Genomic DNA, 19,715 nt, shown 5'->3' on the forward strand with positions numbered 1-19,715 from the left:
CGTGGAGAAGTCTTTCAGCTGCGAGAGCTTCATATTCCCTTTGAAGTGCTTGAGCGCCTCGTGAAAGATCTCGGATTCATTTGGCGGTTTCTTCTCTTCCTGATCGGTGATCTTTTCCTCCATCTGGACTGTCGGCGGTGATCAAAACGCTGGAGAAAGTCCAAAACGCTGAATTTGTTTAAAGCTTAACTCTGATAACACAAAAACAAAAATCCCTGCTACACAATCACCTGTATTTGACTATTTGGCTACTCAAACAAAGTGTTTTCCTTCAAAGAAGAACAGAAAGCCACAACAATGCCTTTTATTTTTTCTTTTCACTGTCATTGTTCAATCCTTAAGAATGTGCCGTCTATATGAAATAACTAGCTGTTACCCGTGGCTTCGCTCGCGTGGATTTGGTAATCTGAAAATTACTCGGTGATGATTCTCCGATAAAGCAGACCAAAAATTCACGAAGCCTTTAAATAGGCTTCATGACTATCTTTGAGGTCTGAATTTTCAGAAATCCATCTGTTAGCGGGTAATAATGAAATATACTACTGACTAATAATATGTTAGTAAAATATAATTTGAGAATAGACCAAATTCCATAGTAGTATTTATAGTTTTAGCGTTTTCGACTCTGCCATAGTTGTCCCATATGACGTTTCAAACGCCTTATGAGAGGTTAATTTTGAAAAATCCCTTTTTTGTGAGTCTCTACATTATGAAATAAAATTACTGACCAAATCAATTAGAGATTCAGCGAATTCGGTTCGGAGTGATTTCTCTATGTGTAACCTTTGAATATCCTCCCTGACCTGTTTAGGGGTTTGAAATTTTGAAACATAAGGAAAAAAATAACCCTTCTTAGAGTGCAATTTTACGCGATAAAATAAAATTACTGACCAGTTTTTAAAATTACAGAGTGGTTTTGGCTGGGGGGGGATTTCTCTATGTAACATTTGAACCCACCATGACCCCCGATAGGGGTCTAACTTCAAAAAATTCCTTCTTATTTAGTCTTTACATCATGAAATAAAGCAACTTAATTAAGAGTTTAATAGGGTTTGACTGCAGTTCTAATTGTTTTTTATGGCTTATCTCACCCTCTTGGTATATCGCTCTTCTAAATGATAATTTATTAAGGAAAATGAATCAATATTATTTGGAAGAGATTCCGTTTAATGGACCAGTTATGATGTCAGATTAGCATATACAATGCCTACCAGCAATTTATATTAAAATATGTTTAAAATATATCTAGTGCACGTAGAAAAAAACCTCGAACATAGATATGCACAATATTTTCGAAGCATTTGAAAATTGAAAAATTCGAAAATGTGTTTTGAGAAAATTGGCGTTCACCAACTCCATTAAGGAAAAAAAACAAAATACTGCAAGAAAAATTCTGAAATTTCACGAAATTGTTTATCCAACATGTAACGGCATGAATACCGTTTCAAATTTTTATTTCATTTAATCAAAACCTACTTTAAACTTCGGTCATTGTCGAGGAAAAGAAGTTTTGAATTTTTTGTACTCAAAATATTGGAAAATGGCTTCCTCAAAAGTTTAGAAAGTCTTCCAATTACATGAAAAATTGGAAGATTGCGTCAATATGGAGTATCATGATAGTAGTGCAAAGTCGAAAGCTATAGGATTGGTTTTAATTTAATTCGGCGTATATTCTGTACGATGAAATCCTTCGAGTGTTTCATTTGAAAACAAAAAGAAAGACTTTAAAAGGCATTTCTATTGCTGCAGGTTTTCTTTGAGCATTTCTTTGAGCAGGTCGAAATGAAGTGTCTGACGTGTATTGACCCACCGTGTACATATCCCAAAACCAAAACCTGGTCGTGGTAGGCAAAGCAGTACAAGTTTACGCGAAAACAGAACCGTTGAAGGGGATTAGCTTCAACGCAAAATATGATTTTGCCCAAAAATTATGAAAGATTCTGGAGTAAAAATCTCAACACAGATACAGTTCATAGACAGATCAGAGAAGCTTGCATTTCATTCATAAAAGAGTAGTTGGGAAATCGCCTGTCAGAAGGAATCACCAATGAGATTTGGAGAAGGGAGGCTGAAATGGGCACGAAATCATATGTTTTAAGGAGAAAAATAGCATGGTATCATATTTAGTGGTGCAAAAAAATGTAACTGACATGTTCCAGACGGTTGTTTTCAGCAGACAGTAAGGTGTGACTTCGATAACGGTAGGGACAGTATTTGTTTCTAATGGCTTCCTTAACTACTGAAATTGGTCGCCAAAACTCTGATGCTAAGAGGGCGCGTCAGTGGAGGTCCATAAGATGCTCACCTAAAGTACCAAAGGATGTGTAGAGGTGTCGAGCTCGATACCTGGTTCGTTCTTGGGAGAAAACTTTCTTGACGCAGGGGTACATCAGAAACAACATGACCACCGGAAAAATTTGCTACAGCAGGGAGTGGCTCGCTAAGGGGTTAGCACACCAACCTCTCGGTGAGTATAAAAAAAAAAGCTGCTGGTTGGAATCGGCAAAAAATTACAAGTCCTGGTCAAATTAGCCCTCGCGTGCAGAAAATGACAGTGGTGCGATAAAAATGATCAGATGATAAAATGATAAAATGATGTTTAAAAGAGAGCCTCGAGAAAAATTTACTACTGATTGGAGAAGATTTAGTAGGACTAAACTTGGCATTTCTGTTCGGATGACATTTTCATAAGATCTGCTGCCACAAAAAAGCTTTTTAATCGCGAAAATGTATCGGCTTTAGACCGGCCATCGATGAGTTCTGACTTGAATCCAATTAGTAATGTACGGGTCATACTTACCATGAATGCCTTTGCAAAATGAAAAATAGTATTTTTTTTGCGACTGTTTATGACTTGAAGATTTCCATCGAAAAAACATGGTATAGTTGTTGCAGATGTTGTATGGTTTGTTGTTTACGGATGTCGAAACCTAACAGAATTTAATCATGGAAGATAGTGTGTTTGAGGTTGTTAGAAAAAAAAAAGAAAAGTCTGTTAGCTATTAAAAGCCTGTATATTTTGTAAATCTGAATTTTCTCTACACATTTGAAGCAGCCATTTTTATTTTTTTGTATTTTCGATACTATAAATATTCTAAACGTTCTTTCGTAGAAATGTTTTTCTATGAACGTAGAAATGTTTCCAGTATTATCCATTCAACTCACCCCTTCAACTGGTCACTCATACGGTCACTCACGCTTTCACTTGATCACTCCTACGGTCAAAATTTCAGGGGCGGAATTTCTGGTGATGAAAAGTACCGGGGACGAAAAGTGCTAAAGGCGAAATGCAGGGAACGGAACGTTGAGGGGTGGGGGCAAATGTTAGAGGCGAACTTTCCGTAAACAGTTTACCCATCTCGAAGCACCCGAAATATACCACGACACACTTTTAAGCCATCCCAATAGTCACCTAAACATTACATCTCTCTCATAGGCAATCCATCTATTTCACACGAACCGCGTAAGATAAAAGCTTCAAAACACGTGCATAGAAAAATGATCAACAAAGCGGGAAGTAACACGAACACCATTCTATTGCAAACAAACCATTGCTTACAATTTCATCCACAATCCAATGCATATAAAGATTTTAATAAAACCTTTTCGAAACCAGAACGGTAATTATCGACAATTATCATTAAAATAATTTCATTTCACTGGAAGAATATACACATCCCGGCTCCAATTATCTCGAAATAGAATCCAATTATTTTCGATCGTAATCGAGGGAAGTATGTTGAGATCGGCGGAATCTTCGGGACCACCACACACGAACATAAATATATGTACATTGAATTTACGCATACGTATGTGTACCACACATCTAATTAGTGTACTAGTCCCTATTAAAGGAGATTGGAAAGGAGTATTATTTTCTCGAGACCGAAAAGAGACGACGACGTCGACATCCCCATTGACCTTCTTTCAAGTTAAGAACTCGAACGAAAGCTATCGACGGAATAATTCAAGTGTTCCCAACGTAAATCGCTTAAGCTTGTTCTAATAACGTCTAATCACCGAGGATAATTGATCCCGAAACCAAACGTTGATGGGAAACTTCCACTGTATTTAAAAAAAAAGACCAAGAGAGGGAGAGAGAGAGAAAGAGAAGATCTTAATTGATATTTTTCACTTTTAAGAATATTTCAATTAGACCTTATTAAATTCCCTTGATTCCTGTCTTTTAAAGAGTAAATTAACAAAAGACCTTTTCGATCGGAAAAGGTCTTTAATAATAAGAATAACCTCAAACACCGAGAGCACATTAAAATTTGAATACCAGTCCAATTTAAACTTGGGAAATTTTCGAGTGGATATGTAGCAAGTATTTCCAAACTTCGTTCGAGTTACAAGTCCTTAATTAGTGAATTCGGTTCTTTAAGCGTTGATTATCGTTTTCTATTTCCATCAGATAGAAAATTTTGGGGTGGGAAATTTTTCTTCAGATTCCAATTATACTCATCGAGTTCTAATATAATAAGTCCCTTTCCTTTCTATGAAAAGCCTAATTAAGAGATGATTTAAAGAAGACGGAATACTTTCCATAACACATTTTTATATAAATTTACGAGCTTCTCAAAGAATTTTTCCCCTTAATTTTATTTCGGTATATGTAATTCCTTTTTTTTCCTATAAAATTTGGTTTACCTGAAAGATCTTCAATGGAATTTTGGTGAAGAAAAGAATTCTATCGGATTTTCTATTCAGGGATATATTAAGTGATGAAAGTAATCTAAGAACATTACTTGGATTGAATTTACTCGTCTTATATTCCTTTTTTTTTTTGTAGAAAGTAAAATTTATTAATAAACGATGTTTGAAGTGTGTAATGTTCTCATTAATGGAATTGAGTATCGGGAAATGATTTTTTTTTATCACATATGGCTTCAGGCGGAATGGATATATCCATTTGAGAGAGTAATTCTATAAAACTTTATAGAAAAGAAAATCTTACATCACCATGTTCGTCATGTTCGATATTAATTAGCATCACGTTTAGATGAATTGGCTGATATATATATATTTTTTCATATCCAGCACAAGTTAACCATGAAGAATCACGATGGTGTAAGTAAGAAAATGCCCTACCGAACCGCACATTAACCTCATACACATTTTTATGAGAGAATTTCGAAAAGATGCGCAAGACGCATCCTTTTATGTGCTGTGTATCTGACGTAAAGGTGGTTGGTGAGGAATGTCTGCTATATATTTCCGGGAAGTGTTGCCATCTGCCTTCTGGGTTCGGAAGTGACAAGTCCGCAGTTTATTGCCTTTACGCATTATGCGTGAATTTTACTTATTTATTTATTTTTCTATTTCCTCTCTGTTGGGAGACTTTTTTTAATGAATTCCTTTTAACATTACATTTTTTTTACCAAAAAAAGTCATAATCTGCTTCATCCTTCGCGCACAACCTGGCGGAGGTTTTTTTGATCTGGATTTGGCTAGACTATTGCTATAAATACAATATTTATCCATCATGAGCATCTTGTTGTCCTTGAGACAGTGGAATGTTATTCGATGAAAGTTTCATGATGCATTGCATTTCGAACTTTGAAAAAGCACAAGACATGCTTCAGACAATACTATTGACAAACGAGTCTGAACAAATGCTCACAAATTCAAATGCTCGACTTGGAAGAATACATGCCCGAATCAATATTTCGTATTCTATCCTCGGGCAAGTGGTTTGAAATATTCATGTCCAGGAAATTGGGAAATAGATTAGTCTAGTCCAGTTGACTAAAAAGAACCGATCTAAATCCAATCGAGAGCCTATGGAAACTGATGAAGAAGGATTTAAAACCTTGATGTTTTAAGGGTTTCAGTAAAATACTGACACATATCGTCTAAAAATAAGCTTCTGGATATTTTTTGTCCTATAAAATGAGTACGAGGACAATGCGTGCTGATTTCTACTAAAACAAATTACTTGAACAGTACAATTCGGGCAGGGTAGCCTAGGTCAATAAGATACTCGCCTAAAGTACCAACATATGGTTAAAGCTTCCGCGAGTTCGATGCCCGCTTCGCCTTGTCAGAAACTTTAATTCTACGTCCCGGTTTAATTATCCCTCGTGTGCGGAAAATGGCCGTAGTGCGACCAAAATGATCAAATAGCATTAGAATTCCCTTTTTTTCTACGCTTTGTTTGCAACATATTTTTGTTATACGCTGTATGTGAAGTAGTATTCAAAATGCAACAAGACGTAAAAAATAATTTCAAGGTGAGATTAGGTCTCCCTATTGATTTTTTCCCCCCATGGGGTTATTGATACCGGTTTTATATCAAGGGTGGCATATTTTTTTGTGTTCGTCGGCCAACATAATGGTCAGCTGCAACGTCGCGGTGCCACGTTGGTGTATAAGCCACACCATTATTTAAATGGTTGAATTATTAAATTACTTTCGTCACCAGAAATAAATACTTTCTAAACAGTTAATCAGGAAATCTGCCCAAAATCCCTTCACGGGCCAACTATTGGTCACTAATGTTTTATATCAATGAATTATGTGTCCTTAAATGATTAGATTCTTCAGATTACCAAAAAGAGAAGATTACAAAATTGTTTTGTAAACATAAGTTTTTCCCCCAGTGAATACTATGCATAAATTTCATGTAAATTGAATATTCAATCTAACATTTCATGTTTTTGTTTTCTTATTCCTGTCCTTTCAGCTGTAGATTTGTAAGCCTAAAAGACAAATCGATCGCTGAGCGGAAGAGATAAGCCCGGATAATCGCATCTCTTCTCGTGGCAAACGTGTTCCGGGGATGCCTCTGACGGTACCTCACTAAGGTGATGGAGGCTAATTGGCCGTTTCAGTGGAGCAGCCCTCGCTACAGATGGACACTTCCACCTTCTACATGACTTCGACCATCATGACATTATGGGAGTTTTTCACATTCACCTTCCTACAAGGTAATTTATTGATTCGCATTGCAACTGATGTGCTTAATCAGGTGTACATGGATTCAAAATGGCTCTTCGGTTCACCCCATAAAAACGTAATGAAAACATTTTTATTCACAAAAAGGAATGTAAACTGATGCAATTAGCTTATTTTTAATTGAAACAATACATCACCGTAGCAATTTAGTTACCTGGAAGGAATGTTTTAATTAGCTAAAAAGGTTAACTCTTACAGAGTAAAATGTACAGTTTACTATACAGGGTGTCCTGTAAGTGCTGATGCTGCCTATATCTCATCAACCGTTTGCCGTAGAGGTATGTTTTAAATTTAAGAAAAAATGATCAAAATGTGTTCAAAAATTATTCTGTACTAGATTTGAGAGTGAAACTACAGTTTGTGGCGAAATAAAAATTCAAATTTTTTATACCGGTCCTGATAACTTTCCATTAGAAAGTCGTACTCTTTGTTGTCTTTTCTGAGTCCAACAAAGAAATAGGTTTTTACTGCAATATTCGATGAGATATTCGAATTAAAAAATCTAAAAAAAAAGTTAGGAAAGGACAGCTTAAAGGTGGGAAATGAGCGTTGTTCGTTAGTTCTTCTGTTATTTCCGAACATTTTCCGATTTTTGAATTAAAACATCTCAGTGAATATTGGAGTTGAAAACATGGGATTTGTATGTTGGGCTCAGAAAAGACAGGGTAACAGCTTTCTAATTGGAGAAAGACCAGGGGGAGTTAATTAGAGGAATAACGGACAGTATAAAATGTTAGATTTTTGTATTTTGTGACACACCGTATTTTCACTCTCAAAACTGGTGGAGGGTAATTTTCGAACACCTTTTTGGGAATTTCTCTTTGAAATTGAAGTCATACATCTACGACAGGTGGTTAATGAGATAAAGGCCGCATTAGCATTTACGTGGCACCCTGTATATAGGATCAATAAACAGGTAAAATCTTGTTTAGCAAAGTTTTTTGTTTACTCTTGAAGTAAACAACTCTTGCCTGAAGACTGTAGAATTCAATTTGATAAACAAATTCCGTATTCATAGAATAATGAAATCCTCGTGCGGAATTTGTTCCAATCTCCGAAACCAGAACGACCATAAATACGAGAAAATAAAGACCACGATTTCCGTGCGCGATACGGATTAGAAATTTAATAATTAATGAGAGTTTTAATAGTTGATGTGGCCTTTTAAAAGATGGAAATTAGATGTTCAAATATTAATGTAAACGAGTGGATTTGACGTCATTTACCAGGGTGTATGTTAGCTTCACAATGACACGTAGATTTGACATCCAATAAAATTCAAAACTGTCAGCTGTACATATAAATCAAGAGATTTGGAGTATTCTGATGGTTGGTTCATTAGGTATATGAAAAGGGGGGGGGCAGCTCTCTCTCATATTTAAACATCGTCCTCGTCGTTAAACTTCGTTTGAAAAGTAACGTTAATCAAATGCTTAACGATTAAGAGTTAATAGTTTAGAGAAATTCTTAAATCTTGACATCCAAGACACAACACAATTTAACGAATTAGTTATTTCATATCTCTGTTAACTCATGCCGTAATTCAAGATGTTCAATAAAATAATACATTTCGGAAAATGTTTTTAACTCTAGATACTCATCTGCATAAAATAATAAAGTGAAATAATGCAAAAAATATGGGGTGGGGGGGGGGGAAATTACTGTTTTTTTCCCTTAAAAAAAGTTAGCAGATCTTGCTTTTGACGTTCAAAATTGATTTTGTCAAAAGACATGATTCTTAATACATAAAAATCCAAAAAAAACTGCCTTTTTACCCGTCGAAACCTTAAAGTGGAAAAATAAGAGACACGAAAATCAATAAACTGTTTTCTAGAATTAGCGGTTCGCTTGTAAAAATAAAATGAGAAGACTTATGCACTCTATACAATTTATATACATTTCGTGGTCAATGTCAGAAGTCTGTCAATGTGTTAAATAGTTGGAAATAGTAGTACTTAAGTAGGAGAAAAATGATATTAAAGTTTGATTTCTACAAGAAATCTCAGTTTCTACTACCATTAATATCTAAAATCACCTTAATTCCCCATCACCATAAACCTTTCACACTCGATCATTCAGAATTTTGGAATCTCAAAGATTTTTTTCCCATTTTTGATACCCAAAAATGCACTAAAAACATAAATACCAGCAAATCATTTTTTTTTTCAAATATTCAATTTTTTTGAAGAAATTATCTACTTCGTTCAAATTTTTTTTTCAGCCAAGACGATGCAGTTTATATTCATCTTCACATACAATTTTTTCCATACTTTTTTTGCTGAATTTACGTAGAAACAGTATATTTGCATGACACTTATGTTATTTCTTTCTTTTAAGCTGATTTGAACATAGAGCTGAAATATTTGACTTCCAAGGCACATGAGACTGAGGCGGGTCTAAAAAATATGGGCCTCCCCACATTTGTTCGACAATATATCTCCACGGAAAGCAGTTTTATAGTAATATACCTTAAAATGTTGGAATAATCTGGAGATCCATACCTGAGATCAAATACGCTTTATAATTTTTATAATCCAAATCGAGTGAAATACAGTAGCTGGAAATTTAATATCATTCTTTTCGAATCAAATTTATATGCTGCTATTTGACTGTTTTGTGCTCGACCATGGTCATATACTGGTACAATTAAAACAACAGCTTATTAGAATAACGGATAATGCTATCATTTGGGTGTTGTTATCACTTTTGCACTGAATGCAGAGAATGAACCGATTTCATAACATGGGAAAATTCATTTATAGTTGTCACGAATTCGGATAAGGTTATCAATTTATTTCCCGTCGAAAGGTTTTTGCGAATTTTAAAGTTTAATTATAAAATTATTTTTCCCTGTAAGTTATCGTTATTAGGCTGGAACGGGCCCGGGTTTTGAATGCTGGGAACTACGTGGCCACAGAAGGCGCCAACTGAAAGGGGACGATTTTTTATCACGAAAATATCATTCGATTACACTTAAAATATCGAGAATCGGTCCTGTGCTGGAAGACTATGTAGGTGGTTAGGTGAAAAAGGCTAGGAAGGCTCTCTATCGTTAATAAACATTTCCATACCTTAATCGGGCCGTTGTATTCGCTGTGATTCATGTACGTGTGGGGCTGCTTTTTCAATGGCTTTTCTATAGTGAAGGCCAAAAAAACCCCCGAAAAAAATCCCCTTTCTTTCAGTTCTTGATCAGTTTCTTTTCTGTTGACCAGATTCAAATTTACTTTTATCAGATACTTTCTCGAGCGATCTATGAAACGTACGTCATTCAAAAATCAAACGTAATTTGCGGCACTTCCGTTATGAGGACTCACAATGATTAAATTAAAATAAAAATGCAGAATTGTAGTTTAAAGGGGGTAAAAAAAAAAGTTCCCGTTTTCAAAATAATGAAAAAAATTTGGAACAGGACATTTTGAAACCAATTATGTGCGAAAGGAAAATAAAGTTGTTACAGTTTACTAATGCTCGTTTACCATACAACCCGCTCGACCAAACGGGATGTATGGTCACCTTAGTAGGAAACGGGATTTTCCTCGAATATAGTTATCATTTGGTTATTGTTATCAGAAAGCCCGAGTACCGATGTGATCACATTAATCGACGTGGACTGTATGAATAATTAGTGGCGACAACAACAAAAAATTCTTCAAATAAGAAAATACATTTTATTGTGTGTAAAAAAGTGGTGTTTAATTTCCGTTCACTTCTTTCCTTTCTTTATTTACTGTTTTCTTCTCGCTGCCGTTCGAAACATGAAAAAGACGTTGATTGAGAAGAAAAAAAAAATTTTTTCTTATCTTATTTGACACTCAGGAAATTAAAAGAATTTTCACACTTTTTTTACATTCAATTTTTCTCATTTTCAATACTTCAACAAAGTTTTTTTTTTCTGCTTTTTCTTTTAATAAACAGAATTATTTCTACTCATTTCAGTATTATTTTCTTATAAATTAAAAAAAAGTCCACATTGTGTGAAACTTTGTGAAATTTGCAATCAAAAAAACCTCAAGTTTTTTTTTGTTACCTAAATTGCAAATTAATTTTTTTTGTTACCAAATTGGTGATACTTATGGTGATCGTTATAACCACTCCACGTTACAGCGAGCATTCCATTACAACGACCGGTAGGATAAGTCCTAAATGTTTTCACAGAACTGTCATATATGTATTTAATTACGGTATAACGACCCTCCCAATATAATGTCCGTTTTCAAGATCACAGCGCGAGTCGTTATATCAAGCGTCGACTGTATAATTCTTTGTGTCCGCAGATTATTTATTATAGTTCTTATTTTTAATAAAGTTCGCTTCAACTGGTACAAACTAAGGGTTATAGGAAAAAGTTTTCATTGAGAAATCAATTTTAAAAAATATTGAGCCTTGTCAATGATGGAATGGGAGGCTTTTATCGAGGCGAGATATCTCGTCATCGGCACTTATAAGGTTAAACACATTTAAAAAAATCCTCATATCAGTTTTTTTTTCTCAATTTTATTGGCGTTTCATCGAAAGTAAATCTTTCGATGCCATATCAGTGCAATACACGGTTAAAACCTTTTCAGACCCTGGTACCACGAATGTGAGGGCTGCTTTTTCTTACTGTAAAATTTTTTTCTTTTATCCTCTAGGAATTAAGCTCTGAATTGAAGGATTGTGTGGGTTTTAAGTCAATATGGTAAATATGAACTTTTGGGGCTCACATCAGAGGGCAGCACTTGAGGTTAAACTTTCAGGGAGTTTTTAAGACAGCTTCCAGGAGAAGGTGTCTCCCGCGCGGAAAAGTGTTGCAAGTGTTATTTCATTGCTTAAATTACATAAAATTTAGCAATGAAATTCTGGAAAAAATTTTTTATGTGAAGACGAATATATCATGCATCATCTGCACTGAGAAAATTTGAACGAAGTGAATAATTTCTTCTAAAAAAATTGAAAATTTGAAGGAAAAAAATTGAAAAAATGATTTGGCGGTATTTACGTTTTTAATGCATTTTTTTTGTGTTAATGGGCGAAAAGTCTTTAAAATTAAAAAAAAAAAAATTAATGCTCTGGTCTGAACGGGTTATGGTGATGGGAAATCAGAGTGATTCCAGATGTTAATAGTGAGTGAGATCTCTTGCATATTTATGAAACGTTATATTAAGGTATTTTCTAAAAAAAAATGGATTTTTATTATACGATGAGTTGAAAAATATCACGAAAATTCCGAGTAAATTAAAGAGTTGACCTGCAGCCGGTAGCACTGGTAAATTGGCAGTTTTTTCAGACACTTTCCGTGCTTGGTTCTTATTATCTTCTGTATTATAATATACCGAAATTATAGTGTTTAACCAGTCCAACAGTTATTTTTCAACAGAATCATATATTAAGTGTCTCATGTCCTAAATCACGAAAGAAACTTGCTAGAAAGCACTCGTTTCGGGAGCTACAAAATATTTTTACTCTCCACGTTTTTGTATCAGCACAGATCGCCATAGTAACTTTTAGAAAACATACGGTAGGTGCTCCACTTAACGCGAGCATTTCAGAAAATAAAAGTGGAACTCTCTCTCCCAAAAGAGATGATAGCTGATAACTTCGGTGAGAAGAGAGGGAACTGAAATATTTTCGGTTGTGTGTGTGTGTGTGTGTGTGTGTGTGGAGACCAATTACAAATATTAGCTCTTCTCTCGGGTACAGAAGTCAATTTAAAATGAAATATCACCCACGCGTCAACATAACTCTTTGCAACCACAATTTCAGAATCCACTGTCGCGAGTCCGTCCGAACCATTCCGCATTCGTCGCTCCTCGTTTCTCACTTTGCGTTTGCCAGTCTAGTCGGATAGACGCCATTGATGGTTGCCGATGATTTCCAGGGCGGGAATAATAATAATAATAAAAAGAAATAACGGAGAAGTAAAAGAAAGGTTTGCTCCAATGCCTGGCTAATAATCCCGGGGCCAAGTTGATTGATGTTGCACCTGGTATCATGTATCACGGCCGCAACACCACTCCCGGTTTTACCACAAATTCTCGTCGAACATGAATCCCTCCACTGACGTCATGGCATTAGGACAATGGATTTTTACCTTCTCCCTCCTAACTCTTTTCACGCTCTTGTTCTTTCCTAATGCTGGCCGACTGTATATCATAGTCACTTTTCCTTAGCCCCGGTCGATATCTCTTCCGTATCCTTCTTTTTCTTCCGGGATCACCGAGTTGCATTTCTTAGGCGTTAAGAATATATTTTTTCCTAAGATATTTTTATTGGTGGCTAGAAATAATCTAGGACTTCCCGAATTATATATTAGTAGTGTATCTCTTTAATAAATCATTTGCTAGATGTTCTCTATGGTTATTATAATTGGCTCATAAAAATAAGGAGACTATCAGTCACGTATATTTATGCGTTAATTAGTATCTACAGTATACCATCCAGTAAGCAATAAATCAAAATGTACGGCTATTTATTTCATTTAATTATGCCATATAGGCTATATATATATATATATATATATATATAGAATGGTATTCTAATCTTTTCCCTCCACATATTCAAAAAGCTACAGGAGATAATTATCTGCAGATAAGAGTTCAAACAAATATTTGTGGAATACAAATTCACGAATTCACGTTTGTGAAATACGAATGGCTGTGGATAACTTATATCAATATATAGAGCTTTTCAGACAGTTTGATTCGGAATAACATTGCCAAACTGAAAGTGCAATTCAGGCATACGATAATAATTCAAAAATGCGTAGAATCATAGGTGCGCAAATGCCCTCCGGTGCTGGTACAGGGAGTTGTGAATTTCACAGACTTTTAAAGCGATCCCAATCTCAACAAGCATGTACCGATTCGTTAGAAATTCCGCATGGATTGCATTCTTGCTACTGTTACTCAACCTTATATGTACCTCGTACACATTCCTCTGACATATATGGCTAACGAAGCGATATATGTCAGAATGTGTGTTATGGGTGCATGTGTGGCCCTCTTGTTGTCAGAATTGTGATATCATGATTGCTGAATTCGAGATTGCTTTAAAAGCGTGTGACGCAACAACTTCCTGTAGCAGCTCCGGATAACATTTGCGCACTTATGTCCCTATGTGATTGTGGATTGTTATCGTATGCCTGAATTGTCCTTTCAGTTTGGCGGGTTTATCGGAATAACTCTGCATAGCACAGGTCGTCCCTTCAAACTTTCTATCCGTGAACTGTGATTGGATACGGAGTGATTCTAAATCCATGGGCCAACTTTTAGGGGTGATATAAGGCTTCTCTAAACAGACAATTTTGGTCATAGAATGTGATATCGAATCGCAATAGTAAGGAAAGTAGAAGGTGTTTTTACAATTCACTAAAACCAAATATATTTTTCTGACGGATTTGCTGCGATAAATGCAATCAGCCATTCAAGGGTTGATCGCATCTAAAACATGTAACGCAGTAACCTGCTCTGTAATCGTTCTAGCTTCAGTGAGTATAGATTGCGGGGTGGACTCCATATAATAATAGCGCAGTATTCCAACGTCGGGGACACATGAATCCTGAGAAGTGTTGCAATTGGTATGATATTGTTGTTGCTCCTCACCACAAAACCTAACAGCGTTGAAAATCGGATAAAAGTAAAGCAAAAATCACTCGAATAAGTAGAAAAAAGTAGTTGAGAGGCAAAAATAGACCAACATAAACATCTTAGAAATCTAGAAAAAAAATGTAGTGCATGGTTTGTGTCTAAATTGCAAGCTATCAGGCATCGTATTCAGTCATCGATTACATAATGATATATCTTCCAAACTGAACAAAAAACAACACAAAACATGCTCGAACTGGAGATGAACGGTTGAAAAAAAAAAGGAAAATAGGGAGGGGGGACTTGGAAATTGAAGCTGTGTTTTCCCTCGATTCCAAAATTTATGACGATGAAGAAAAATATCTCATTACTTGCATATATTTGTCAGAACGCACATATTCTTCGCAGACAGGTTGACAGTAATTCTCAAAGGAGAATTCGCCCCCACTCTTTTATTTCGTCTTTGCCATGAATATCATGGGCCCAGAGACGAGAATACGGGGGCGGGGGCTTGGCGTCGACGCCTGTCACGAGGCCCTAATTGGTGTCAAGAAAATAGCTGAGGACAGCTTCCGCTTTTCGAAAATTTCGCGGGATTTTTCACACTTTCTGTCATTTCTTTGCGTTTATGTTTTATAGTATTTCCAGATCCATGGGAATTCTCCAGTCTGCACCCCCCTCTTTAATCACATATTCATCTTTGGCGGTCGTCGAGAGACGTTGCGACGCGTTAATTAGCACAGTCACTACGTAAGTGCGATGCGGTGAACAGTTTTTGCGAAGAAATTAGTCGACTCTGAGTTTTGACGTCTCTTCAATGAATAAAACAAACTTTGGAAATATTCTGGCTTTGCCTGAGTTTAATATGTGCTATGCCCATACAAATAATCTCGATGTGCGTTTATATTTCAAGTATTATCTCTGAAAATGGGCAACGCGACAGTCACCATTACTGGAAATTCTCATGGTATGTGGTCCCATATGATATACAGGGTGTTATTAATTACGCCCGCCGCATATTACTGGTGGCTTTTACAGGTTCGTCCTTGGTGGCTACTTGCAGTCAGAAAAAGTATAAAAAATAATGTGTAGAACTCATATATGGTATTCATATTGCAAGGGGTTGTATAGTTATCATATATATATATATATATATATATATATATATATATATTAACAATTTATATGGACACCATTTTCTTAAAAACCAAATTACAAAGATGTTGTGCTCTGTCTCTCCTGAAGTCAACAAAAACGTTTCACGCTCTTAAGTGCAATATTCACTGAAATACTTGAATTCGAAAAATGGAGGAAAGTTGGGGAAAAAACGATATCCGTAAGTATTTATACTGTTTTTCCCAACTTTCTTCCCGGTTTTGAACTCAAATATCTTTGCGAATATTGCATTTAAAAATTCGAAATATTTTTGTTGACCTCAGCAGAGACAGAGCAACAACTTTTCGATTGGGTTTTTGAGGAAAGAACGCCTCATAACAAGATTTTATAGTTTTTTTTTATAATTTTAGCAACCTTTTGCAATACGAATCACATATCTGAGTTCTACACGTTATTTGAATACTTTTTTTAATTGGATGTATTGGTACGACGTTGCTGTGTGTCGTACTATTTAAAATAATAAAACTCCAATGATTTTATTTTCACTCCAGGTTGAAAATTCTCATTATGATTTAATCCACATCTAATTTATTAACATTTCAGTATTGCATTATTCTAGCTTCTAGCTTCCTTATTTCGCGTCTAGAATCAACGTTCCGGCAGTAAAATGCAGCAAGTGGAATAAACTAAGTAACCACAAGTAATGGCCTGTATAATGGTGTATCTCCCCAACGAAGATACTTCCAAATGATGCTCATATAAATCTGAAATCACCCTAATACGGATACAAAATCATGAAAACTTAAATTTTTAAATAGAGTGGATACCGCTTATTAGAATCGTGGATAATGTTTTCATTCGGATATCATTACCACTTTCGCAAATTACGGGGCGGCTAGTGCGCATCCGCTATAATCCATGCACGTGTAGCGCTTCTTTTGTCATTTCTTTCGTATAGTAAAAGCATGTATCGAGGAGATATGATCGAAGTGTTCAAAATTTTCAATGGGATGGATAGGATGGACCATGAACTTTTAGTACACCGCCAATCGACTGCTTTTACAAGGGGACACCAGTATCGATTGGTGAGGGACAATGCAAGGTTATGGTGTCGCAGGGAATTTTTCTCCAATAGGGTTGTTAATAAATGGAATAGCTTACCCCCGGAGGTAGTAAATTGTAACACAATTGACACGTTTAAAAAGAAATACGATAAACATGTTGGGGTAAATCGAGAAGCTATCCATTCTTAGAATAAGACAACCATAAGTATTCTTTATGGGCATTGTATAATATTTTATCATGTGTATATATTGTTTGTAATTTGTGTTAATTGCATTTTTAATTGGGTTGCTGTATTTTTGAAACATATGACAACCATATTTTTATGGGCATCTTTTTATCAGCCACCTCGTTGGGCATTTTGCCTGTTGTGGCGTTGTATTTGTATTTGTATTTGTATTTGTATGTATAAGGGAAAAGAATGAGTCTTTTTTTTTTTTGTGGTTCACGGTCAGTTTCTTACGTCTGACCACATTTTAAATTCCTCGGTCGACAAACTTTGACAATAATTGTCAATTACTGACAAGAGAATAATCTATGGGGTGTACTGTACATCATAAAAAGTACCGTATAATTCGTATTACACATATAGGCAGCCAAATGCAATACTTGCTGAACCATTCGAATCCAAAAATCGGAGAAAAGTTATGAAAGAACAGCAAAAACTAATGGAAAACGCTCCTTTCCCCTCACTTATGTTGTCCTTTCTCAACTTAGAGACTTGATATTTTTTATGGCCTCAGAGGAGAGACAACAGGGCAACAGCGTTTTAATTCAAAGTTGGAGAGCAGGGTGATCGTATAAAAATTCTGTTACACACGGTGTTTTCACTATCAAAACTGGTACAGGGTAATTTTTGAACGCCTTCTGAGCATTTTTTTAAGAGCACTTACAGGACACCCTGAATATCAGCCATTTTCCAACATTTCGGTGGCGGGGAGGGGTTGACCCCCCTTGGTTACCCCCCGCCCTCTTGCTACGGTCTTGGGACACATAGTCATAGTACTTACAAATGGGGTTTTCAGATATAGTTATCAATCGTTTATTCTCATCAGAAATTCCGATTCCCGATGTAATCACATTAAGCAGCGTGCACATAATATACTTGGCTGTCTATCAATAACCTAAATTAGCGCCTAGACACGCAAGACTGGCCATTATCGGAATCATTGCTAGAATATAACGTCTTATTTTGTTATTTATTGATGAATTATATTTTTTTTTACAGCCCTAGTTCTGACGAAAGCCTTCAGAATAGTTATGCTGGATGTGCCGTCAACAATAACTCTGGGAGAATCGGTCGAATTGACCTGCAGCTACGAGCTGGATAACGAACAGCTGTACTCTGTCAAGTGGTACAAGAACGACGTAGAGTTTTACCGGTACGTCCCCAACGACTGGCCACCAGGACAATTCCTGCCCTTAGCCGGGATCAAAGTCGACGTGAGTAGAAAAAACTTCCATTTACAGTCAAATTAATATGAGTAAAATCGTTTTTCCAGTTCCGAACACTACCAGTCTCTAAAAGAGGGGCCTTGATTGAATTTGGCCCTTGAAGCTTTCCACCATGGCCCTCAGACTATTATTAGAGGACAGATAAAAACATTGAAAGGTGATGAAATTAAAAATATATGTAATTTGATAAAGCCCAGTGTGAGATGTTTTCCATCATCAGAGTAATCTTGCATATTTGTTAAATTAATAATATCATAAGTATGGAAGACCAAAAACAGTTTGAGGGTTCCTGGCTTCATATACAGTAAACCCGTCTTAACCGACACCCCTCAGACGCGGTCACCCTTCTTTTGAAGCCAAATAATATCCCCTTTTACAATAGAATAATGAATTTAAACCCCTGATTAATGATGACCCCTCTTTTACGGACAATTTTTTCTGGCCCACCGGTGTCCGCACAAGAGATAGGTTTTACTATAAAGAAAATTAATTCATCGTCCAAAAAAGCACACATAATTACAGAATCTACATAGATTCTGAACAGCGTGTTACTGAAAGAAATGATTCAGTATTTTTTTAAGGAATAATTTCATAAATATAATAGGGATCCCGCTTATAACATTAAAATATTTACGAAAAAACGTTGTAAGCGTTCATAATTGATTGAAAATCGATTCATTAATTAATGAAAAAAATCATAATTAGTGAAAGAAATAATTTCAAGAATTAAAGAAAGAAAAACAAATTTCAAAATTTCAGAATGAATTCAAGAATAATTCCATAATTACCGAACAATTAATTTTAGAATCATTTGAAGTGATTATAGAATTAAAAAAAATTAATCAAAAGCTGCTTCAGAATAGGTGAAAGAAATGACTTTAGAATTGGTCATAATTAGGGCTGGGAATCGATTAAAAATTTTTACTGGTTAATCAAAAAACAATTCATCAATTAATTGAATTATAATAGAATATTTTTGTGACCAAATAATATTAATAGATGCTATAAAAATACATTTTATTCATTTCACTCACCTATTCGGTAGATGTAAACAAATATAAGAATAGGTAAAAAAGAATAAGGCTGCCCTCTTCAAGCAATTTAATATGCTGAACATAATTGGCTAAACCTGTAATTTCTTCACCTTGATCTTGTCATTTTTTAGAAAAAAATCGGTTATTTTTGGTTATTATTCAGATTTCGAACTCACTTTCGATTATACTGTCGCTGGATTTTCTAGAAACTCCTCTCGAATGGCACTTGTGAGGAGATGAGCTGATGCTTCCAAGAATATGAAAATCTGTTCATAGTGAAGAAAATAAATTTTGGTCATCTTTTTATGAAACTCTTTTGATATAGAACTTTCACAGCTACACTCCCATAAAACTCAATATGAAACTGAAATTATCAGGTGTTATTGAATCTAAATTGATCAAAATATTGATTCAAATATTTTTAAATATGGTCACTTATACAAAATGTTCTGTATAAAACATGATTTTTTATTGACATTATTTAATTGGTTTTTCCAAAAAAATAAAATCGAGTTAATTCACAAAC

General features: G+C 35.3%; 1 protein-coding gene across 1 annotated transcript in view; it reads left to right on the forward strand.

Moving 5' to 3' along the window:
- Positions 1 to 19,715, forward strand: part of LOC149085678 (uncharacterized) — a 113,750-nt gene that overhangs the window by 72,435 nt on the left and 21,600 nt on the right. The window contains exons 2-3 of the mRNA XM_089232476.1: positions 6,686 to 6,929; positions 17,929 to 18,143. Of these exons, the coding sequence (XP_089088602.1) occupies positions 6,854 to 6,929; positions 17,929 to 18,143 (291 nt within the window). The 5' untranslated portion in view covers positions 6,686 to 6,853. The remainder of the gene's footprint in view (positions 1 to 6,685; positions 6,930 to 17,928; positions 18,144 to 19,715) is intronic.

The sequence above is a fragment of the Pholcus phalangioides genome, unplaced genomic scaffold (assembly GCF_987345545.1).
Source record: "Pholcus phalangioides strain wild (caught in Gottingen) unplaced genomic scaffold, Ppha-v1.0 ptg000006l_1, whole genome shotgun sequence".
NCBI classification, from domain to species: domain Eukaryota; kingdom Metazoa; phylum Arthropoda; class Arachnida; order Araneae; family Pholcidae; genus Pholcus; species Pholcus phalangioides.